General features: G+C 43.2%; 1 protein-coding gene across 12 annotated transcripts in view; it reads left to right on the top strand.

The window, feature by feature from the left end:
- The window catches only part of tenm4 (teneurin transmembrane protein 4), a 180509-nt gene that overhangs the window by 55242 nt on the left and 100141 nt on the right, over positions 1–25126 (top strand). For 9 of the 12 annotated variants that reach the window (XM_061781959.1, XM_061781960.1, XM_061781954.1 and 6 more), the window contains exon 4: positions 21503–21767. In XM_061781959.1, the coding sequence (XP_061637943.1) occupies positions 21503–21767 (265 nt within the window). Of the gene's footprint in view, positions 1–6381; positions 6632–10816; positions 11070–21502; positions 21768–25126 lie in introns of those variants that run through there. The other 3 variants (XM_061781958.1, XM_061781956.1, XM_061781957.1) reach the window with 3 other exon arrangements.

Genomic DNA, 25126 nt, shown 5'->3' with positions numbered 1-25126 from the left:
AAAATGAAAATTAAGGGACGGAAAATAAATAGAATGATGTCTATATAAAAGACAAAAATATACACAAATATTTGACAAAACATAGATGAGAAATATAAAAATATTTTCCCAAAATACAAAAATATTTCACAATTTCTATAAACTGAGACCAGCTTTTGGAAGCACTACTGCCCCCAACAGGTCTGCAGAAGTCTTTATAGTCGTTTGTCATGAAAAAGTGTAAACAGATGGTGTCCTTCAGATGTATCACCAGGCACGCCATCCCTCCATTTGGGAGGACGACAGTGGACTGGATGGATGGCCGTGACAGAGGCCAGGCTGATGGAGAGGAGACGCTATATCTCACCCCCCCCCCCCCCCCATGCTAGGATAAGGATGGCGTAGGATAACAAAGCAGCTAAAGTTGCTATCACGATTGAGTTTACAACGACAGTTAAAGTTGTCAGACAGCTAAAATGGTGATGGATGCTGTGTCAACTGAGATGTGAAGAGAGCTTAGGCCAGCGATTCTCGGAGTGCGATAGGCGTACCACTAGTGGCTCACTGGGTCCCTCTCGTGGTATCTCGTGGCCCAATGGTTAAGATCATCGCTTGCCACCGTGGGGGACATAGGTTCAAGACCCCGACTGGACCATCCGCCAACATTCCCCGGACTCACGGCTGTGGTGTCCTTGAGCAAGACACTGATACCCCGAAATGCTCCCCGGGCGCTTCGGCTGCCCCCTGCTCCAGTGTGTTCCACTAACATGTGTATGTGTTCACTATGATGGGTTAAATGCAGAGAACAAATTTCGTGTACATGCATGCATGTTCATGACAATAAAAGGTGATTCTTCTTCTTCTTCGAAAGAATAACTGCCCAAATTCAGTTCAGTTCATCTTTAATCTTTAATAATCTATTCACCAAAAATACACAAATACTTAAAAAAAATACACAAATGTTGCCTGAAATAGAAACTCAGAACACTTAAAAATAATTGCTGTGTCTTTAGACGCCACTTAATTTGCTGTAATAAAAATGGGCAACCACTGCTTTTGGAACCACTACTGCCATCTGCTGGTCTGCAGAAACTGTTAGTTAGCAAGTGTTTGTCAAAGAAGATGGCTAAAATGTTTAGAGAGCTAACAATGCTAAGACATCTACAACATGTTCAAACAGTCGTGTGTCAGTCTGTTAATGAGCTTGTGTTAGCTTCCTGGTCTGGCGCAAAGCATCCCGTCGTAATTTGCTCGACACTCAGAGTCTGAGTAATGGACGCCATCTTTTAAGTGCCAATAACAACGTTGCGGGTTGGCCGTAAGTGGAACCGTGCCGTCTTGTGTGGTCATGTTCATTTATTGCAACACAAATATCATTTCCATTTCCTGTGCCATGTCTATAAAAAGACCATTTGTGTCCCACCATGCCATACATTAGCTCCATTCTTTTATGGTATTGATTTAAAGCAGCTAAGCAGAACAATCAGGAAAAAAAATGAAGTAGTATTTTTCAAAAGCTGGCTCTGTTGTTGCTTTCTTTGCGAGTCTTTGTGTTGGTTTGTTGGCAGGGTGTCTGAACCGTGGGTAGTTAGCAGCATGGCTGCAGTTTAAGCCACAAAATGGCATCTGTTGAAGTGCAATTGTGTCTTCAATTAGAGTCACCTGCAGATTGGTGCTTCTCAACCTGGGGTTGTGGTGTATTACTACAGGGGGAAAAGAAGATGTCATTTTAAAAAGGTGTATTTTTTCGTTAATATGCGTGCATTCATATATATATACATATATATATATATATATTTTTTTTTTTTTTAGAATAAAGATGTCTTTCCCAGAATAAAAGGCATGTTTTGATGAAAATAATGTTGTATTTTTGTTAAATAGTTGTTAAAATATGACTTACTTTTCTCATTATACTTTGACTTTCATATTAAGAAAACTACAACTTCATTCTCAAAGTATGCCTTTGTTCTTGTCAAGATTACAAAGTTTTTTTCTTGAGAAAACATGACTTATTTGTTTTTCTTCAAAAAAAAATATAACTTTGTCATCATAACATTATGACTTTTTTCTAAAAAAATATGCAACTTTTTTATGTCTACGGCATTTAGGGGTACACGTGGTAGTTATGTTTAACCAGCGTTAGGATTTGAAGGGTTCCTTGGGGGAAAAAAAGTTCCCGTTAGGGGTTTCTGTACCCTATAGGTTTTGAGAACCCCTGTGCTAACACTTACAAAAGGTTTAATGGGGATCAAAGTTTGTGAGCCCAGAAAGACTTCAGTGTAATGGGGGTCCTTGGAAAAAGGTTGTCAGCCCTGGCCTTTATAGGGAATAAAGCTGAATTAATTTTCCATTCCCACCATGTTTATGTTTCATGTTTAAAAAAAAATAATAATTGTTCCACGGTCAAATCTGAATCCAGCTGTAGCGTGCCGAAAACAAAACAGATGATGATGATCGGTGCAATTGCAAAGCCATTAGGCGTCCAATTAAGGCATTGTCGGCGTCAGTAGCTTAATGTCACGCCCATTATGAGAGTGTTATTTCCATGAGGCTTATGAGGTGTATTTAACGGAACAATAATCACTTTTTCTTCTCTTTGATTGCAACCTTGACAACGTAGAATAGGAACAATCAGGCGCTTTGGAGGAGGGTTTGTGTTTAATTGTCATGTGGTTGCCTGTTAGTTGGACTTGTTAATATTGTTAAGACAGTGGCTAAAGCTGCTCGGATTGCCAAGGTTGCGCTTTACAGCTAAGACAGCCAAGGTTGCTAAGGAAGCAAAGGCAGCTATGTCCTAAATAATAATACTTTCTCCCTTCAACGAATAGCTGACATCTCTATCTCAGCTCTGTGGCATCTGTGGCCTTAAGTTAAAAGTGTTATTGACGTCAGTTATGTTTTTGAAAACGTAAAGCTCAATCTCTCTCTGAGAATTAAAAATTGCGGCTCTCTGGATGAATGTTGACTCTACTTAATCGATTTTGTTCTTTTTTTCCCACCCCCTCTTTAAATGATATTTTTCTATTTACCCAATTCAATTTGAACGTGGTCTTGTCAGATAAATGCATTCCCTAAAATTAAATTCCAGCCGAATATCTGCCAGGCCGTAATGATTTTGTCTGTTTGTGATGCGTGTGCTCGACGGCTGTGATTTGACGTGTTGCTCGGAATGCGTAATTTGTGAAAAAGACAATGCAGTCGTCTCATACGTGTGTAGCTCACCAGTCTAAAAATGTAAAACCAATAAAAACAGTGAATCTTAATGTTGATAGTATTGCAAACTGCGCCTGTTTTTCTGGCCCTTACAATAGGTACAGCGATAGCATGTTAGCATTTGTGACTGTCATACAAGTGTAAAAATGGGTTATCCACTGTTCATGATGCGTGGTAGAAACAAACAGGCATAGGACGGCTCAGTTTGTTCAAGTAGCTAAAGGTGTTAAGGCAGTTAAGGAGCTAAGCTAGCTGAAGCACTAAAAGATGTTGAAGTTTTTCCAAGACAGCAAAGATGCTAAGGCAGCCAAGATTACTGAGAAAGCTAAGGATGCTAAGAGAGCTAGCGCTACTAAAACAGCAACATTTGCAAAGGAAGCATGGGCTGCTCATGGACCGACCGGTAATGTGACAAAAGCTAATGTGTACGGCAACTAAGGGTTTTAAGGCAGCCAAGGTTGGCTAGGCAGCTAACCACGCTAAAAGTGCTGATACAGCTAGGGCTGCTAAATCAGCTGATGTTGCTAAGAGAGCTCAAATTGCTAAGCAGCCAGAGATGCTAATACAGCTAAGTTTGCTAAGGAAGATAAGGTTGCTAAAGTAACTAACTTTCCAAGACAGCAGTGGATACTGAGCCTGTATAGGCGTTTGATGCTGTACATACAGTATATTGTACTTTATCACATTTATTAAACCATAAAGTTTAAAAAGTTTGTAGTTAAGGAAGAAGCGGGTTTCTAAAGAGAGTTGACGTGATAGCGTGTGGATAATTTAAAAGCGTCTCGCTCTCTCATTCATCAGAACTGCCCAGCACCGTACGTACCTCTCGTGTAAATATTTGACGCAAGCTTCACTTTTTCATCCACAGGCAGGCATTCAAAATTATAAATATTTTTAAGTATTAATGGAAAACACAATATTTGATGATTTATATACTCCATTTATATGTTTTGAGGGCGGCGCAGCGGCCGTTCGGTGTCTCTCTCGCTTAAACCCCGAAATGTATATTTGGCGTGAGTGAAAGCTTATGTGTATTTCGATCGCTACAAAACCAGCGACAGACCTGATCGGCCATTCATGAAAACAGTTGCCGAACCACGCACACTGTGTGACAGTTCAGTCGCGTACGTTGGTTAGACAGCTAAGGATGTTAAGACAGCTAAGGTTGCTCAAAAGGCTAAATTTGCTATTGTGACGGTAATGTCTTTCATTCTCGCCGGTGTTTACAGTCCGCCTCAAGTTAACACGAACGCCTCACTGCTAACGCTTGCTGAACAAGTAAACAAAATTGAAAAAAAACCACCCAGACTCACCCCTCATTATTCTCAGGGACTTTAGCAAAGCTAAACTCAACCACAAACTCCCTAAATACAAGCAGCACATCGACTGTCCTACCAGGGAAAATAACATTTTAGACCACTGCTATAGTACGCTAAATAACGCATACCGTGCCTTACCTCGTGCAGCCCCGGGCTCGTCTGATCACTGCTTAATTCACTTAATACCGACGTACAGGCAAGAACCTAAATGCGCGCAGCCTACAGTGAAAACAGTGAAAAAGTGGGCCAATGAAGCAAAGATAGAACTTCAAAGCTGTTTAGACTGCACAAACTGTAGTGTCTTTGAAAATTCAGCTGGCAGCCTGGATGAATATACGGACACTGTCGCATCCTATATCAGTTTATGTGAAGAGGTGTGTGTACCAACAAAATCATTTCACACATTCAATAACAACAAGCCGTGGTTCACTGCCAAACTTAAGCAAATTTGCCAGGCTAAAGAGGACGCATATCGAAGTGTAGACAGGGCCCTGTATAAACTAGAAACCAGCTGACTAAAGAAATTAACATTGAACTATGAAACTATGAAACTATGCAGTAAAGTTAGAAAAACAGTTCAGCGCTAATGACTCTAAATCATTATGGCATGCATTACAATCGCTAATCAATTACAAGCATCGATCCCCAAGCTGAGAACAATAGCACACTAGCCAACAACTTGAACACCTTCTACTGCAGATTTGAAAAGGACACTTTCACACCCCACGCCCACCCAGCCGCACCACCGACCACAATCACACTTCTGACTTCTGCGTCGACCATCCATGATCAGGATGTGAGACGCATCTACAAACAACAAAAGATTAACAAAGCGGCAGGCCCAGAGCATGTGTCGCCATCCTGCCTCAAAGTCTGCGCGGACCAGCTCGCTCAAGTCTTCACACAAATCTTCAATAGATCTCTGGAACTGTGCGAAGTACCATCCCGTTTCCCCTGCAATTTGCCTACCGAGCAAACAGGTCCGCGGATGATGCAGTCAATATGGGACTGCACTTCATCCGAGAACACCTCGATGGCACGGGGACCTACACGAGGATCCTGTTCGTGGACTTCAGCTCAGCGTTCAACACCCATCATCCCCAAACTCCTCTCCTCCAAGCTTCTCCAGCTCAGCGTCTCGCCTGCCATCTGCCAGTGGATTTATGGGCAGGACACAGCAGGTGAGGCTGGGGGACACCACCTCATCTACACGCACCACCAGCACCGGGGCGCCCCATGGATGTGTCCTCGCTCCACTGCTCTTCTCTCTCTACGTGAACGACTGCACCTCAACGCAACTGGCTGTCAAAACACATTAGCAGATGTGTACCGTGCAGAATAATGTGCTCGCGGGTACGGACGTCCTCCTGAGGCAGCAGAAGAACAGATTCCAACCTTCACTGATCTCAACCACCTTAGTAGCAACTGACCTACATGGCACATGTGAATAATTCACCCCAACTCTCTTATTTTATTTCCCCTTCAAGACTTACTGGGTCAGGCCCTGAAAATTATGACCTGACCGTGACGGAAAATGACTGTGAAGCTTGCAGACGACACCACAGTCATCGGTCTCATCAAAGACGGTGACGAGTCTGCGTATCGACAGGAAGTGGAGCGGCTGGAGCTGTGGTGCGGCCGACCCAACCTGGAGCTGAACATGCTCAAGACTGTCGAGATGATTGTGGACTTCAGGAGGCATCCTTCACCACAGCTGCCCCTCACGCTGTCCAACTGCCTTGTGTCAACCGTCAAGACCTTCAAGTTCCTGGGAATTACAGTCTCTCCTGAAGTGGGAGTTCAACATCAACTCCATCCTCAAAAAGGATGTACTTCCTGCAGCTTTTGAGGAAGCACGGCTGCCACAGGCCCTGTTGAGGCAGTTCTACACAGCGGTCATCGAATCAGTCCTGTGTTCTTCCATCACAGTCTGGTTTGGTGCTGTTACAAAAAGGAGAAACTCCGACTGCAACGGACAATCAAAACTGCTGAAAAGATTGTCTGTACCACCCTACCCACCCTTGAGGACTTGCATGCTGCCAGAACTAAGACAAAAGCATGCAAAATCCTCTTGGACCCTCCACATCCTGGTCACCAGCTCTTCCAGCTCCTTCCCTCAGGTAGGTGCTACCGAACAATGCAAACTAAAACTAGCAGACAGCAACAGCTTCTTCCCTCTTGCCATTAACTTCTTAAACAGTTAACTTGCAATTCCACTGCAACATGCTGCCAATTTTTTTCTCTTGAGTTTGTTGTCACATTTTTGTCGGGCCAATTATACATAACTCGTGCACTCACTGTAGTAGTCTCGCCACGCTGCACTATTTGCATATCTGTTGTTGACCAATACTGGCCACTCATCTGCCTGAGTAGCATCTGCACAAATTTGCACAATCGACTGAGTAGTATCTGCAACATTTGCACAATCAACATGGTCCCAGATTATCGCACAACTCGTCACTTTAAACTGCATACATTTCTTGAAGTCTCGGCGCCCCTTGCACAATGGTCATTGCACCGGACTATTGCTCGATTAGTCATTCAAACTGCTCTCATTGCTAGAGAACTCTAGATCTATTTGCACAATTGACAAAAAAAATGTAAAAAAAAATTGTACCGGGATTACCAGATTACGAGCAACCTTTTATTGCTCAGTGACTCCTTTTCCCAATGTCTTTGTCTCAAAAGTATTCGCTGTCGTACCAGAGCGGCTCCAACTACCGGAGACAAATTCCTTGAGTGTTTTTGACATACTTGGCAAAATAAAGATGATTCTGATTAATGTTAAGATAATAATAATGCTAATGTTTCAAAGACAACTAAGGCTGCTAAGACTGCTAAAACCGCTATGTGTGCTCAGGAACTGGAGATTGCTGAGGTAGCTAAGACAGCTAAGGATGCTAAGAACCCAGCTTCAACAACACTAAAGGAAAAAAAAAAAGAAATAACAGTATTGTGTTTTTGTGTCATATAATTTCTAGACTTTTATAAATACAAAAAACTTACTTACAAAGTGTAGTAAAGACTATTTGCTGTATTACAGTGTGAGCAGGTTCCTTTCCTTTTTGTATTTAACTCTCGTTTCTGCCCAAGGCGATGGGAACTAGTGCTGGCACAAATGATTCATCAATCAATATGTTTGGAAAAACAAAGTTAATGAGTGGGACATGTTGTATCACAGCTACTTACTTGGAGTGTTGTAAAACAAAAAGGAACCGTAGCTTTTGTGTTGCTCGGGCCGGCTTCACATGCTGCGACGATGGTAGAAAAAAAAAAAAATGTTTCACTGAAAGACATGAAATTGGGTGGGCATGGCACAAGTCGGCCATATTGGGCAGATTCCAGGGCTCCTACTTGTGATTTTGCCCAAATGAGTCCCATTCTTTGACAAATGGAGACACAAAATTGCAAAAAAATGTATGCATTTTTAGGGCTATCAAAGAGGACTCAGCAAAACTCACACAGTTGCACCTGCTCAAAATGCAGCCCCTAACACCAGTTTCACCCAATGACCGGAAATTTGCTTGGATATGGCCATCATAACAGAATGAAAAAGTCTGAAGGACCCATGTTCCAAATTGAACAGGATGTTGCTTTGAAGCAGCCATTTTGGGTCAATTCCAGAGCTTTGACAATTCGTCCAAGTGAGCCCCAATCAGATGTACGTGTCCCTTCCATTGTTCTTGTGTTCGCTGAGGAATGGATAAAGAGCTTATTTTTCAAATGGAGTATGCTCATTTGTTTATGTCACGTTACCACACGCATTAAACAAGCACACACCACAAATGGCTGTTATATAATTCAAATGTTTTTATTGTATTTTTTTACTTGAAAAAGCAACACTTTGCTGTCTGTTGCCACTTGCTAATGAGACATGTAATGAGTCGTTCTGGCAGGAAGTTGCGCCTCACGCCGCACTATCATTAGCTTTTACCAGCTAGCATGTTGGTCCCACTAAAGAGCTCGCTAAAGCGTTTACTTCAGACCTTTAATGTGCCGCTTGTTTGCTCATTGCTCGCTGAAGCTGTCAGGAACTAATCGGCCCACTTGACGCTAAGTGAATGATGGGAAGCGAGAGGTGGCCGCCTTCGAGCTTTTTCTGGGGCTCTGAAACGCCACCGAGGTTGATTCAGCGTTGAGTAGTGCTTCTCAAACTTGGGTGCAGCGAACCCCGGGGGTCCGCAAAATCTTTCCAATACATTATTTTGTAACATTTGTGGATACCTGTATGGGGATCGGCACGCCAATAAAACAAACATACTGAACTGATTACAAATATATCAGATCAAATTTGTTAAAGTTACTTTCTGTTATATTCGGGTCATGAATATGTAGTTTGAAGCATTAAAAAGATACTTCCCATGGCATTTAGGGGCGCACAGGGTAGTTATGTTATTTAGTCATGTTAATCATTTTCAGGCTTTTCTTGGAAAAAAAGAACTTCTCCCCTTGAAGTTTGAAAACCCCTGGATTACAGCGCACACAGCAAAAGCTTTTTATTATTATTTTTTTTTATTTTTATTGCAGGCAGGCAAAGTTTGATGAAGGCTGTACCGTGATGCCTCCTCAAGAGGCTTCGTGGGAATTTGCTGCTTGCGCACGGCTCGACCCTGTCATGCTAATGTGGCTAATTGTTTCCTAATTAGATGTGAATCAATGAGTTGCATTGTAATACTCTTGCGGGACGCTTGCGGAGCCGTGATGGATGGAGGCCCAGTCAGCAGAAACGCAAAGCCAGACCGCTGCGATGCCTTTGTTTGTCTCAGTCTGTTAGTGTTGAAATATCTGTAATAATATCTAGGAGACCTGGATACCTTGTTGCAAGAAGACAAAAACAACCATTCAGCAAACGCAGTATCCGTTGTTCCAATCCTTCACTGTGCTTCTCTTTTATACAACACTGACTATTATTGTTTTCTCTTATCCCACGAAGATGGTTTTGTCTGACTTTGCCATCCTCTGATTTAATCGAACAAGAACTATCGCTCCAACCACAAACATACCCAACAATCTAATCAGTCATTAGTCAGTATTAAGCAAGTCCCATGTATGAGACTTACAAATGGACAGAAAACCATGATTGTACACATTTTCCGTCACGGTCATGTCCTAATTTTCAGGGCCTGACCCAATAAGTCTTGAAGGGGGGGAAAGAATAAGAGGGTTGGGGTGAATTATTTACATGTGCCATGTAGGTCAGTTGCTACTAAGGTGGTTGAGATCAGTGAAGGTTGGAATCTGTCCGTACCCGCGAGCACATGATTCTGCACAGTACACATCTGCTCATGTGTTTTATTGCAAAAGGAGGTTCTAGGTTTGAATCTGTGTAGTTTGCATGTTCTTACTCTACTTGCCTGTGGTTCTGTCGGGGTTCTCCAGCTTCCTCACACAGTCCAGAAACGTGGTCAATCGGTATATAGATATATTTTTTGACTTTTACGTGTAATACATTTTAATTGATGAGTTCACAAACCCATCAAGTATTTATGACCCAAAAATACAAAGTGTTAATGCAAAGTGTTAAAAGTATGGGGTTTTGGTTATGCACAGTGAAGTTTATGCTTGAGAGCCATGCGTGAGCGGAAATGATTGACACCCCCTTAATGGTGTTTTTGCTCATCTTAAACCAAAGTCAGAAACGACTTCTTCTTTCTCAAAGTTATTCATGTCTTGTTCTTTTCGGAATTTTGGTTGCTTAAAACACATTCACTGCCATTGACAGCTTTAGAAGTCAAATATCCATGTTAACTGGGAAGGCGGGCAGTGAATGAGTTAGAATTTTTTCCGATCCAGATTCAGCAGTTTCACATTTTGCGAGCATGAGTGGACTTACAAAAACGTCTGAAGAAATCACACCTGAAATGACAGCATTTTAGGGTCATGGTAGCTATAGCGTAGATTTCTCAAAGACAAAACGAAATTACAATCATGGAGACCGGAAAGGTGGGTGACACAGAAATTGTGAAAACATTTTCGTCATTGCATGTATATGGTTAGAGAGGACCAAGTTCCCAAACCCATCATTAGGTTTTGCGATTAGATTAATTAAAGTGTTGAAGTACAGGGTTGTGTTTATGCAGAGTGAAGTTTGTTTCAAAAGGATGTTCCACCCCTGAAGGTGTTTTCACACGTGCTAAAGCAAAATCAGGCATGACTTCTCCTATATCAAAGTCATGTCTTGTTCTTCTCAGCTGGAGTGAGGTGGCGGAGGTGTCGATGTTTTGTTATCAAGTGTCATTTAAGTCCTGCATTTGTGTGTGTGTGTGTGTGTGTGTGATGTTTGGGTGTGTTTCCCACCCACCCAGCCCTCCACCACCATGTGTTGTCTCTGTTTGTGGTCCACAGGTCCTACGCTGCTTTGTTCCTCCGCCTCCTCCTCCCCTGTCGAGCAGCTCCCGTACCCTCCCCCTTGCATTGCGGCCAATCAGAGCCAGGGGGGGTTGCTAGGTAACAGTGCAGCTCAGCCAGCCCGGGACTCTGACTCGGAGGATGAGTTTGGCCCCGATTCATTCTTAGTTAAAGCTGGCTCGGGGAACCGGTACGCTGCAGCTGCTGACGGTGAGTCGTCTCTCAACTCTACTTGCCTTCTGGAGGCCCGGCCTTCCCGTGATCCCTCGCTCCCGGACACGTAGTGTGTTGTAGGTCCTGCAGACGCCTTTCGGCGAAAACATCGGCCTTCGTTTTTTTTTTTTTTATTATTTATGTCCGCAAGAGAGAGTAGAAAGTTGAGAAAGAGTCGATACACAGCCTCGGGAAACGTGGGCAAGCACAGTCTGCAGAGTCCAGATGTTGCTTTCAAAGAGATGGATGATTTGGATTCAGCGGGAGGGATTTGTTGCACTTGGCAGCACGGTGCCTGAGTGGGGAGGACATCCGCCTCACAGTTCGGAGGTTAAGGGTTCGAATCTCCGCTCCGGCCTTGGAGTTTTCACAATGCCCCGACCTTGCGTGGGTTTCCTCCAGGTACCCGGGTTTCCTCCCATACCCCAAAAACATGCATGTTAGCTTCATTAAAGAGTAAATGAATTGTCCATAAGTGTGAATGCGAGTGTGATTGGTTGTTTCGATATATGCGCCAGTCCAGGGTGTACACCGCCGCTAGCCCAAAGTCAGCTGGGGTAGACTCCAGCTCCCTAATGACGACAAGCACGATAGAAAAGGGATGGATTGATATAGTTGTCACACATTTACCTTGTATTTTCACTCCGCGTTCGTCTTCGGACCGCCACATTAAATACCTCAACAACGGAAATGGTGTAACGTGTTAAAGCCGGTCGCTGAAAGGCATTACTTTAATTAACAAGTCAAATGCAGCCAGATGAATGCTTCCGAAACTCTCCAGTGCGATGCGTCGTTGATATGCGTCAGCTCCTTGCCAAAGACGTCGGCGGCTGATTCGTGCACCTGACGGGCTGAGCGGCGTTCTCGCTCCGAAAAAGTGCAAACGTGCACTCTTACATTTACTAGTGATGCTGATGATGAGAATGACTTGCCTTTTTTGATGAGTGTGGGCCTCAATATGCCTGAAAAGTCCCAAATATTCTGGGTCCTGATGAAAATGTGTGGATTTTAGGGGTCCCGAAAAGTAGCACCTCCTGGAAAGAAGAAAATATCCGCTCCCGACATTAATTTCTTATGTCTTTCTTAACAAGACGCGTGGAAAAGTTTCAAGGGCCCATGCATTAAATTGAATAGGAAGTCGGCCATTTTGGTATGAAGTAGCCATTTTGGGGGCGAATTCCAGGGTTCTTACTTTGACATACTCTTAATAGGAAATTCGTCCAAATGAGTCCCACTTAGAAGCAAGTTCACTCGATAGATGGGCAAAACTCACTCACTAGCGCCCCCTGGAAAGTCTGGAAACTATTAGCCCCAGACACCACTTTCGCCAATTGTCACAAAATTAGGTGCACGTCTATCATAACACGATGCACGAAAAACCCACAAAATTGAACAGGAATCGGCCATTTTGGTTGAATTCCAGGGAGTTTGCCAAAGTGATCCCCGATTGAAAGCGGGTACCCTGGACAGAGGGACGACGTTAAATTGCCAAACGTTTTTTTTGCCTACGCCATCCAATGCGGGTGGAGCATGGAATCGATCTTTGCTCTTTTTTAGCATTTGCCATGAAAACGTGAGGCTTGCGAGGGCCCAGTCATCGCTGGTTGCAGCTTTAATGTTGTTGTTGTTGTTGTTGTTGTTTGATACTAGGTTCCAACTGTCACATGTTTTACTCCCAATAGGTGGGTCACTGCCTCACTTGGCTCCAAAGCAAGCAGTCTGTATTGACATCAAATTGCATTTGTGCCTTTACCCACTAGAGTCAATAACTGATAAACTTCTCATTCACGTTATGCTTCAATCTTGGAATTTGAATTGATTATTTATTACTTATTATTACTTTATTATTAGCCCTTGAATTGCACAAAAGATGCATTTATTCTTTAAAAAATAGGACTTTATTCTTGAAAAAAAATCCTTTTGTTCAAGGGGAAATGAAATATTTATGCAATGATGCCAGATTGATATGATGATATGCCACAATCATATCAGAGTTTTTAATTGGTCCTAGGGGTAATTCATTTAGAATGTTTGTTTTATTGGAATGCATGTCCCCATATGTAGCTGTACGCTTTTTTTTTTTTTTTTTTTTTTTTTTTAATAAATAAAATGATACAACATACCTAATAATTTATCGTAAAAGATTTCGAGGACCCCCAAGTTACAGCTCGCGGACGCCCTGGGTCCCTGAACCCCAGTGTGAGAAGCACATTTTAAGGTTTATATATATATAGTTCTTAAAAATATGTATTAGGCCACCTGTCAGAAAAACAAGAAGCTTAAATACAGATTCTTTCCATTTCAGTTCCCCATTGACAACTCCCTCCTCCTGATATCACGAAATGAAACACTTTTAATAATTGATCGAGCTCCCAAAGGCTCAAATTACATCAAACTCCAAAGTGTCCCAGCTGCCCGCCTGCTCGAGGAGGAAAAACGAGAACCCCCCCCCCCAACGGAGCGAGTTATTAATCCCGCCGTAAATCTCTTCCTTAATTCCTCAAGAGGTGATTTGGTGGTCATCTCGCCGTGACGAGGCGATCCAGGAGGGGACGGGGGTGGCGATGGTGGACTTGATGCTCTCTTCCACGGCAGATTGCCCTCCTAACGATAGCCACTTTGCATAGGTATAAAGCAGTTATCTTAGCCTCTGGGCTATCAGGAGGGGGACAGCAGCCGAGGAACGACGAGGACTTCTTCATTTCCACCTTTAGTTCCACATTCCGTTTTAGATGCCAACAGCTAGCACGTCATGCTAAATGCGCTTTGCTTTCAGGGTGAATACAAACAATGGTCCACGGACAGCAAAGAGTTCATTACAATCACAAAGGAAATCGGAGAAGCCCCCAGCATTGTTTTTCTTTTACAGCCACATGACTCATTAAGCCAGCTAAAAGTTGCTGCATTGCACAAACATCACTTGACGGAGCAATTACAGTGAAATTACGCATCGAAGCGATTGAATCAAATGTTGCAATCGTGTTATGGTTCTAATTTTATTTTGTATGTTTGTTATTTTTGTAATGAACTGCCTTAACAAGAAGTGTATGTTCAGGATTTGTTTGCGCAAAGAAGACAATACATATTGTGCCATTGTTACACCACCTAATACTTCAGTCAAAACTGCGCATTATTAGGATCTGAGCATGCATGAATACCAAAAATGTTTTTGTTGTTGTTGTTGTTGTTTCTATGTAGTTATTTTCCATTCTTTCCAGTTTCATGTAGCTGCATGAAATTGGAAAGGCAAGAGTGGCCCCTATATAACATTCTCAGGAATCCATGCCGTAAAACAAGAAAAGTGCAATTTTTCCATTTTAGGGTAATTTTGGCCAGTTCTAGGGAGGACTTGAAAGACAAAGTTGACTTAAGAGATTTTGTCCAACTGCTGCTACCAATGTTGAATCCTGTGTCGAAGAAAGTACATGCTTTAGCATTTTTTCATATACCACCTACTACCTGTCTGAGCGTGCCTCGAGCCAACCTTTGCGGATTGCAAAGACCGAGATGACTGAGAATTGAATCGACATAAAGTAAAAACACAATTTTGAGCGAGCATGTTGGTATTTTATATTGTTGATATTGTTACAGTAAGTTAAAATGGACTAATATGGCAGTTATGCTATTAGGCTAACTATCCTTTTTATGTATTTCTGTTTGGTGGTGTGCTGTGAGATTTTACTGATGTAAAAAAAGTGTCTTGGATCAATAAAGGTTGGAAAACATTACATCGTGTGTACCTAAGGTTGTGTCCAGTGACTGTTTTGATAGAAAGGGACGCTAAAAAGCTCCTGTGGCATCTCTCAGGTGTTTTGATGGTGCACCAACGGGCGATTAAAAAGCCAGGCAAGAGCAGGGGTAAATTATTTTGCATTATTCGTTTTTAATTGTCAGTAAACAAGCTCGCAGTCTGTGTGCTGCACTGCGGAGCAGGTGGCTTTTTATCGCATTGCATCACATTTGCCCGGGGTCATCTCGGAGGCCCACATGCAGGATTTAAGTGATTTCGAGGTAACTAAATAGAAGCCTGGAAGGATGTAGTGTGGGTTTTCTTTTTTCCCCCTCCTTGGTTTCGTTGGGAGAAACCCACATGTCTGCAAGGCTGATGAGGCCCGCTCGCTGGAGCCTGCAGTCCCTTTTGTGCCGCGTGCGTTTCTCGGTGGCCGTGGGTTTTCTGCGAGGCGCTCCCTTCCCGGGGAGGCTGCCAGCGGGAGCCCGCGGCCGCCACATCTGAAACACGCCGACCTCCCGCGATTAGCATCTCTTAATGCCCGGCGGCAGGGGGTCCGTGCCAGTGTGGGCTCTCAATGCGGCTGTCGGAGGGGGAAAAAAAAAATCAAACAAAAAAAGGGGCTCGGCCGCCCTCCAGCAGCTCACACCTGACCGGGCCGGAATGCTGAGCCGTGCATGCTCAAGGCCTGGGGGGGGATTGTGGGTGGAGGGAAGGCGGGGGGGGGGGGGGGGGGGTTGCAATGCAAGAGTATTCAACTAAGCTCTCAAACTGCTGCATCATCCCCCCCTTGTACATGCAAGGGTGAGGCAAATGTGCGTTACAGGAGGTCGTCCCTGAAAGCTGAGGTTCATGCTCAACTCATTTTGGGTACAGATCTTAAATTCTTATCCCCCCCTCCCCCCCACATTCAAATATGGATTACAATCCAAATCTGTGTCTCCATAAAAATGCATTCCCCAAGCACATACCAAAGCAACAGGAGGTGGCCACGTCAGCCAATCAGAAGAAAGACATTTTACGAAAAGGCACCATAGCAAATGGATAAAAAAGCCAAGTGATGTGGACTCACAACAAAAATGGAGTTTACTGTTTAAACCCAGCACTTTGTTGCCAGCCAATGAAAAAACAACTGCTTTTTTATTATAAATATGAAAAATATACAGTATACCACACTACATTTGTAAAAAAAAATGTGTTAAAGATACATGTAATTGTTTTTTTGTTTGTTTCCATTTTACTTATTTTTCAAGAACTGTGTTGTGTGGTATGTTTTTTTATACATAAACTGTATATAATTTCCTCATATTTTCATTGTAGGTTTGTGTATCTATTTTTTTTTATTTTGGCAAGATTTTTTCAAAGATAATTGTATTGAACTTTTTTATTGTATCCAATTCTTTTCAAATATTTTCAAGAGCTCACCTCAGAAGAGAATGGAGCATGCTGTGATGTCATCAAAACGAGACATATTTTTCAGTATTCACACTAGCTGATTTCCACCCAAAACGTCAGTTTTCAGTGACCAAAAATGCAGTTTGTGTGTGGAAAGTCCAAAAAGCAGAAAATGACTGTTGTTTTGTTAAGTAGACATGACTTAAATAAGAATATGATGCCGTTTAGTTGGAGTCACGGCTTCCAAGGCAGGCTATTTCGCTTGATGTCATCTTGTTGTCAGCCGGCAGACAATTTCTCCGCTTCCATTCTTGTCGCGTGGCTAATGCCCTTTGCATAGTGACATATCATCTTCCCCCTCCCCTTTTTTTTTTTTTTTTTTTTTTTGCTGACACAAATTGAGATGCATCACGTCCATCGCATGATGATTGCGGACCATCTGTGTCCTTCCCCGCCCCCTATAACAAAATCTCCGCGCCCTCCCTGATGGATGCGCGGCAGACGGACGTAGAGAAAGCTACGCACATAACCACTCGTCTTGTTTGGACGGTGACGGGAAATCCACGGGATCTCGGGAGAGGAGCGGCGGGCATCTGCTCGCGGCGGTCCTAATGGCTCAGGATAGCGAGGAAAAGCTCAATTTATAGATAACAATAAAATGAAGCCCTGTTTATCCCGGAGGATGGACGGATAGAGTTACCCCTCCCACACACTCCGAACACATTTAAACTTCTTAAAACACGTTATTTTTCTTTGCACCCGTTCTCACTCTGTCGCTCTCAAAAAATGAGAGACCGTCATACAACAACAATTCGAGTAAATGAAAAAAACTTGTTCGCACGGTTCTCCAAATAAGAGGCAACGAGTGCTTTTATTTGTCACGGCCAGTTGAAGTTTACTGTAAAACACCAACAACACTACCACTATTACTATGACTAATAATAATAATAGTACTACTACCGCCGCCACCCCAGCAACCACGACAACCACCATTACCACCAGCACCGCTACTCCTATGACTATTACCATTACTAATTCGACTACCACTGCGACTAGTACATCACTACCACTACCGTACTACAATTACCACCGCTACCACAAGACTACTACCACTACGACAATAACAACCACCACCAACACCACCACAACTTCTACCAACTTCAGTCACGTCCGTCTTTCCTCTATATAAGCAGCGTGTCGGCAGGAAATGCTCCCAGTCAGTCAAGCGCACCGTCCATTTTGGAGAAATTGTAAGACTTTTAAGTGCGCCTCATGGTCGTGAAAATACGCTACTACTATTTCCCACATGACTAAAATGATTGCCGCGATCAAGTTCAGGTTACTTTATCGGTCTCTACCAGGGAGAAATTGCAAGCTGCATCACATTAAGGAAATATGGAAACAACACATACAGTAGCACAAACCGACATGAGTGGGAAAAATCACTGGATGCTCCCACTCAAACACTGCCACACTTGCCACCTCCTTACCACCTCCCAATATCATAGCATCGCCAGCACCACAACAAAACGTTTTTTTTTTTTTTTGCTGTTGTTCTGAATCCTTAAAATGCAGTTTTTCTTGATTTGCACCTCATATGGTCTACTGAGTTAGCCTCCTGGAAGCGGGTTGTTACGTGCGACATATCCAGCACTACAATTAGTAAGCAGGCGAGCTCAGCGGTAGAGACACCATGTGTTTGTTCGCTGTCCACTACCTGTTAGTTCTCCGACGGGTCTGCTGTTCCCGCGCGGAGCTTCCCCGCTGACTCGTCTAATGGTGCAGGAAAGAACGGGCTCGGGGCGAGCCGGCAGAAAGTCTTGCTTGACTGCCTTCATGACAAATTCTATTTGTTTTTTGTTGTTGTGTGTGTTTTTTTTTTTATAGACAAATCCTACTCAGCTAGAAATAGTGCAGTGGTGATTAGCCATAGGCACTGCAGAGCTAAGCAAGATGTAATGATTTATTTCGGAGGCCCATAGCTTTTGATTAATGTTGTCCAACCCAACGGTTCACACTCGGACGTTTTCCGTGGAGGCAGGCGGGGGTCGGATCGGGTGTCACCTTGCTCGACCTCAGGGGCTATGACCACTACACATGCTTTCATACGCTAGCTAGCTAGCTAGCTGCTGTGTGTGTGTGCGTGCCATGCCATTTTAACTACTACTACTACCTCGATCCCCTTCTACCACTACACTACTACCGCTACCGCAACAATTAACACCACAATCACTGCTACTACTGCGACTGCTACTAGTATTACGACTGCCATCAATACAAATGTACAATGAAGTTATTGATCTATTCATCTATGTAGCACTTACTATATGTATACTGTATAGGTCAAAGCAATTTAAATGATTAAAAGTGACAATATTACTACAGTATTATGTATCCTGTGTGCATGCATGTACTGTTTGTCTCCAACCTAGGATGTTGATTGTTTCTGTTTAAGTTCGATTCAAGTTGCTCGATGTAAAAGCTGCTAGCAAAATGTCTGTTAATTGCTAAATGGATAGGCGCCAATAGGCTTTGCTTTGTGGGATTGTTTATGTTGTCTATGTCGGTTGCTGCTCGCTCTTGCTCAATCGCTCAAATAAAATGAAATGAATGAATAAATGCAACGGGGTTGCTCATACTGGCTACTCCCATACTAGCATGGCTGTATTCTCTAGGAGATAATTACTTCATGCACAATAGCCATGCCTGTGAGGAGCTGCAATTCATGTATTTGCTTCTTCAGTCGTTGGGCGTCCAACATGTTGTGTTGTCAGTCAGCGTGTGGGGGAGGAAGATGTTTGTCCTAATGAAGTGCATTAGCTTAATTGCATCAGGACGCCTGGATTGACGCGTGCATCTGCCGGAAAGAAAAATGGAAAAGAGTCCCATTCTTCGGCCGGAAAGTTGTATGAGGGCTTCTGTTTGGTAAAAGCATGTGAAAGTTTCAGCTTTTGTGGCCCAGTCGCCATCCTCTCTTTCTCTGCGATAACTAATGAATCGCCTTTTCTTTTCACCCAGTCAATAGAGAACCATTCATTTTTTTTTTCGCCGTCCTTTTGAATGATTTCAGCTAAGTGGTATCGCCGAGGCTTCTTGGCTTTGCTTTGCGCTTTGTCTTCAGATTTGATTGATTGATTGATTTTTTTTACTTTGAAAGCAACGGCTCACCTGAGGCTCAAACAATGGGCGAATGATACACACATAGTTATATTTAATACACCATGTAAATAAAAAAAGAAAATAACTGTAAAAGGAAATAACACAGCCATCCTATTTTTTCATGTTTAACAAATGTTTTTTCTGGAGTTTTAAACAACAAAACCCCCCAGTAAATTTCACAGGCTACATAGCGGGAGAGTTAAGTTACTTTTTGAAAGGAAATTAGCAATTGGAAAGAAACAATCATGTGCATATTTAGATATGATAGAAAAAGTCTACACACCCATGTTTACATACCCGGTTTTAGTGATATAAAAGATGAGACTAAGATCAATCACCTTTTCCACCATTAATGTGGCCTATAACCTGTACAACTCAATTGAAGGAAAAAAAAAAAAAAAAACATTTTTGGAGGAGGGAATTATGAACAGTTCCAAATAGCAGTCAGTGCGAGCACAAAACAAAACCAATGGCTTAGTCAATAATACAGTTTGAGTCTTTTGTGCGGCTATTGGAAACACCTTACTACTAGCATGACGACTATTACCTCCACCACTACTATTATAATTACTACATCTACTACTTCTACTGCTGTTATCATCATGACTACTAATATTACTACTACTACTACTAGCACCACATCACTGTGACTTCGATCAGCACTACATTACTACTTACATGACTACTATGACTACTTTTACCAACATTACTACTACTACTTCTACCACCACCACCACCACTACCATTAGTACTTACACAATTACTATTACTAGTTATAGCAAAATGACTACTACTGGTACTTCTTACCACCACCACTACGAGCACGACTATTACTTTTTACCAACACTAGTACTACTAAGGCTCCAGCGACCCTAGTGAGGAGAAGCGGCTCAGAAAATAGATGGATGGATGGATAGTACTACTACTACTACTACTACTAACAATATTAACACCGACACCACCCCCGCCACCATCCCTACTAGTCGTGAAACTACATCTATTACTACTACTATGACAGTAGTGGTAGTATCGTCTACTACAACTGCTATCATTATCATTACTACCATTATTGCTACCGCAGCTGTTTACTGTACTCTACTTACTACGAAAACAAAAACAAAAACTGAGAAAACGAATTACAGCACTTTTGCATCATCATGAATGTCACTGAATATGCGATGTTGATACGATGTTGATGTGTGTCTCATGTACGTCATTAGCATAATCTTATCCGTGTAGTGTTGCGCTCCGGTTAGGGAGGTCATGCCCCAAACTCACGCCGGCCACGGCATCTCCGCCTCAGCAGCCGAGCTAATTACGTGGGAAGCGCCCCGCTCGGCCATCTGTCGACGCGACACAAGCGTGATATACAGTAGCGCTCCCCCCTGCAAAACACTCTCCTTGTCTGGGCTCCCGACCATGAAATATGTGGCACTGAAGCGGGTTCAAAGCCGAGTGGGAAGGTAAATCAGCGCCCGGCGCACTCTTTGCAGATGGCCAATGAAAGATGCACATTATAAATGTAAACGAGCCCACCGCTCGCTAGTTTATGGCGTCCAGGTTCTATCTCTGACTTCTTTTGTTTTTCCTGTGTGTCATAAAAGGCTTGAAAGTGTTTGAGTAGGCAAGAAAAGTGAAGAAGCCAGATGACTAAACACTGCTTTTATTGTTTTGCGTGTTTATTTGTTTGACACGTTCTACTTTCGCATAGCTGTTAGACTTGTGTATACCCCCAATCAATGCAATATTGCCATTAAATATGGATTTTGATGGTACATACAGTGCTTAATAGACAAACAAACAAGCGACTGTCAAATATCATGCCGTGCTTTAATGCAGACTCTTTCAATTTCCTCATTTTAACTATCACCCATGTGTCAAGGATACCTGCGTCGAACGCAGGGGTCCTTGAGACCTTTTGTTGCGTCCTTTTATGACAGACATGTCGACCCAATTTCGTGTTGAATGCTGAAACTGATGGCAATTTTTCCCCCCTAACATTCCATGGGGATACCGAAGGAGTTTTGCTCGAGCTGCTGTTAGTGTAGCACAGCTCGGGGCATCAATCTTACATTGGGTGGCGGTCTAATGCATTTTTAAAAACGTATTATTGAAATACCTTGATTTCCCTCTTTTTGCCTTCCAGACGCCGTCTTTCAGAACCACCCTCGGCTGCGTACGCCCCCGCTGCCGCTCCCCCACGCCCACTCGCCCAACCACCTTCAGCACCACGCGGCCTCCGTCGACTCCTTGAACCGGGGCAACTACACGCCACGGAGCAACCCCAGCCCCGCGCCCACCGACGGCGGCTCCTCCGCGCCCCCCGACGGCCCTGCAGCCGGCGGTGCCCCGGATGCGGGCGGCGCCCCGGACAACTGGCTACTCAACAGCAACATCCCGCTGGAGACCAGGTAGAGTGCGACTCCGTGTCCGTGATGACAGGCGAGCTTCTTTCCAGTGTGACTGAGCACAACTTCTCATGCTAAGTATGCTTGGTGTTAAAAAGAAGAAAAACAAGTCATGAAATGAGGAGTAGAGTTTTTAATTGAAGCGAAATCATCTGCCAATACAACGGAAAAATGTTGACTTGGCAAGATTTATTATAACAAGTCGTACAGTGTACAGTGGTATCTTGACCTACGAGCTACGGTGTTTTTCGAGTCAATCTTTTTTGTATTTTGCGTTGAGAGCCAAAATTCTATTTACGAGCCATCTTTAAATGCACCGCCGTTCTAGTGCAGTGAAAATCAACGAACAGTCAAACACAAATACAAACAAAGAGGCGCTTTCCTGGGTTAACCATTTACACCGTTCCTCACACTCACGGACGGAACTGGCAATGTAGTCGGCAAAAAGCATTATGGGGGCACAGAATTAATTGCAGTGATGTTTTAAACTACAGTTCTGTAAATCAGTCTTGCATTTTTTTCCCGTCGAGTGTGTGGATTAGCTATTTGTCGGGCTAAGGTTGGTATATGTGAATTTACAGTACGTCATAAAACTCTGACTGTGGCTTGTGTTTTACCTGACGTGACCTTCCAAAAAAATCTGTGATACACTGAATCCGCAATAAAAGAACCACAATATAGCGAGGGATTACTGTATTTTTTATGTTTTTATACAGTGTGTAGTGTTTTTTTTTTGTGGTGGCTGGAACTGATTAAATCATTTCACATCATTTCAATGGGGAAAATTGATTGATATACAAGTAAACTGAGTTACGAGCAAATGTATCTATCGCTATCTTAAGTCAAGGCACCACTGTATCTCTTTTGTTCAGATAAACTTACTCATAACCAGTGATAAAATCTAAATATATCTATAAAATAAGTTATAATTTACCCATAAAATACCTTGCAAGGCAAAGAAAACGCATATTTTGCCATTCATTTGAGATATTTAATCCTGATTTGATTTGATTTAGTATATTGCTATGCTAGCAAGGAGTGATGAAATGAGGACGACCCTGTCAGCCAGGATGTCAAGGCTCACCATTTGAACAAACAAGAGAAAAGTGCTGCTGGCGGGCCTTTTGTTTTCCTGTTGGTTACCGGGGCGACACTGCCAAATCTCAATTCTAATCACATCGGATGAGAAGTGAAAAGCGCCGCCGACCCGTGTTTATGCCGCATCAATCAGCCGGCGTGTCGCGACGCATGTTGCTCGACGAGAAGCGCTCGCGTCGAGTGTCGTCGGTGTTAATGTGGCGCCGGTCTCATTATTAGCACTCGGAACCGAATCAAGAGAAGCCAACGCACGCCGTACGATGGCCTCGCCTCGCCTCGACTGATTAATCTATCAATTCAAGATGTTTATTATTCTGGATCATGCCCAAAAAGGGTTTTGATGACAGTATTTAACATTTTGGGCAACTTCGGAGTGCTGTGTATTTTATATATTTATTGATATTTTGTACAGATTTTCATATTGAGGACCACCACGATGCAGTGTAGCTTGACCCTCGCGGGTAAAACTGAAATGTAACAAGACAGTATGTTTATTATTGTGAATCATACGGAGAAGGGAGTTGAATATTTAATGTTAAGGAAAGCTTTTCACGCATCGGAGTACATCACGACTCTCCTGTTAGGCTGCGGGTCAAAGTGGAAAAAAAAAATAATAAAGAATTACATTTAAATGACGATAAGTAGGATGGTCTTGCTAATTCGTTGATTTGTAGATTTGTAATTAGTATTTGAATTTACATGGGATTTGGAATTTACACTCCTGTTGTGTTAATTTGTTTTACAGAGAAGTTCCAGGGGTCACTGTGACCTTTTCTGTTTAATCATCCAAAAATGCAAATTCTCTTTTTTTTATTTTTATGAAAAGGAAAACCATAAGGATACCAGAATGTTTAATCCTTTTCCCCCCCTAGAATTCATTTTTTCTTTTTTTTCAACATAACGGGAGCGTTAAAGTGTAAATATGTATACAAGTCATACACCTTTAAAAAAAAAAATGTTTTCCGTCTGTATCACACTCACAAAGGTTGTCAGATTTACGAAACATTTTTAAAGTATAATATGTAATCTAAAAGTCATTTGGTTTTATTTCCAGAATTTTCCAGTATTCATGGCAAAAACAGTATCTTTTCAAAAGTGCCTACATGGTCATGGGGGACATAACGGGCGGGTTAAAGATCCCAGCATCAGTAGTTGCCACTGAGCATCTCGATTTTGCCACGGCTCATCAACAGCGCAGGTTTTCTGATTGGTAAAAAAAATGGAAAAACCCTTCCCGAAAACTTAGTATGCGGCTGTTAACAAACTACCCGATAGCGTGGCAATGGCCGTCGGAATCCAAATGTGAATTCCATTGGGGCGGGTCGCATTCCGATCTCGACGGTCCGCCGGTATCCGCCGTGGTCTTTCTTTTCCCCTGGGCCCAGGTATCTGTGCTCATTAAAAGTGGTATTCCAAGACTTCAAAAGCAGGACTTTTCTCTTGGAGCAGCAGCCTGCCGCATGTGGATGGTCCATTCCTTCATTGTTGTTTGCTTGTGGAACGGACGAGGCCAAGCGGGAAAATTAAGCATGAACTGCGAATGTGCCTTACTTTGGCGAGGCTTGTGCACAACCTTCATTAAGGCTGCTTCCTCATGCGAAAGCAATCGTAGTGACAAGCTGCTTTTGCAAATGTCGTCCCCGCAAAGCAACGGCAGCGCTAAGCACGCCCCGCCCCGCCCCGCCCCCCGTGTCTCCCTCGATGTTCCCTACTTGCCTCTTGTATCCTGTTTCCGCTTTGTTCCCTTTGTCCCTAGTGTGATACATGTTCCGTTTGTGACTTATTTTCCCTTAGTCCCTCGTATCTCGCATCGTCGCTTAGTCACCTATGTGCTGCTTCATATTTGTCCCGAGTGTCTTCCAAGTTCCGTCGGCCCCATCTGTACCCCCTCACCTTAGACCCTTAACCTTCATCTCGAGTGTCATCCATGCTCTGTTTGTTTCCTATGCACCCCATTGCCCCTCTGTACGTCAGCTTGGTCCCCAGTTCTGTTACCTGTGTACCCCATTACCCTCGGTCCTTCATGTTCCTTAAGTCCCTAGAGCGTCTTCCATTATATGTTTGTCACCCATGTAGCCCATTTCCCTGTGTCCTTCAACTTGAACCCTACTGTCTTCCGTTATCCGTTTGTCTCCCATTTACCCCATTCATGTATGTCCTTGGTCCTTGTCCCTGTCCCTTGTGTCTTCCATTATCCATTTGTCATCTGTGTACCGCACCACTCTATGCCCCCCGTCCTCAAGTTTTTCCTCGCCCCATCTGTT

The sequence above is a fragment of the Phyllopteryx taeniolatus genome, chromosome 8 (genome assembly GCF_024500385.1).
Source record: "Phyllopteryx taeniolatus isolate TA_2022b chromosome 8, UOR_Ptae_1.2, whole genome shotgun sequence".
Lineage (NCBI taxonomy): Eukaryota > Metazoa > Chordata > Actinopteri > Syngnathiformes > Syngnathidae > Phyllopteryx > Phyllopteryx taeniolatus.
This window is presented reverse-complemented; position numbering and strand designations above follow the sequence as displayed.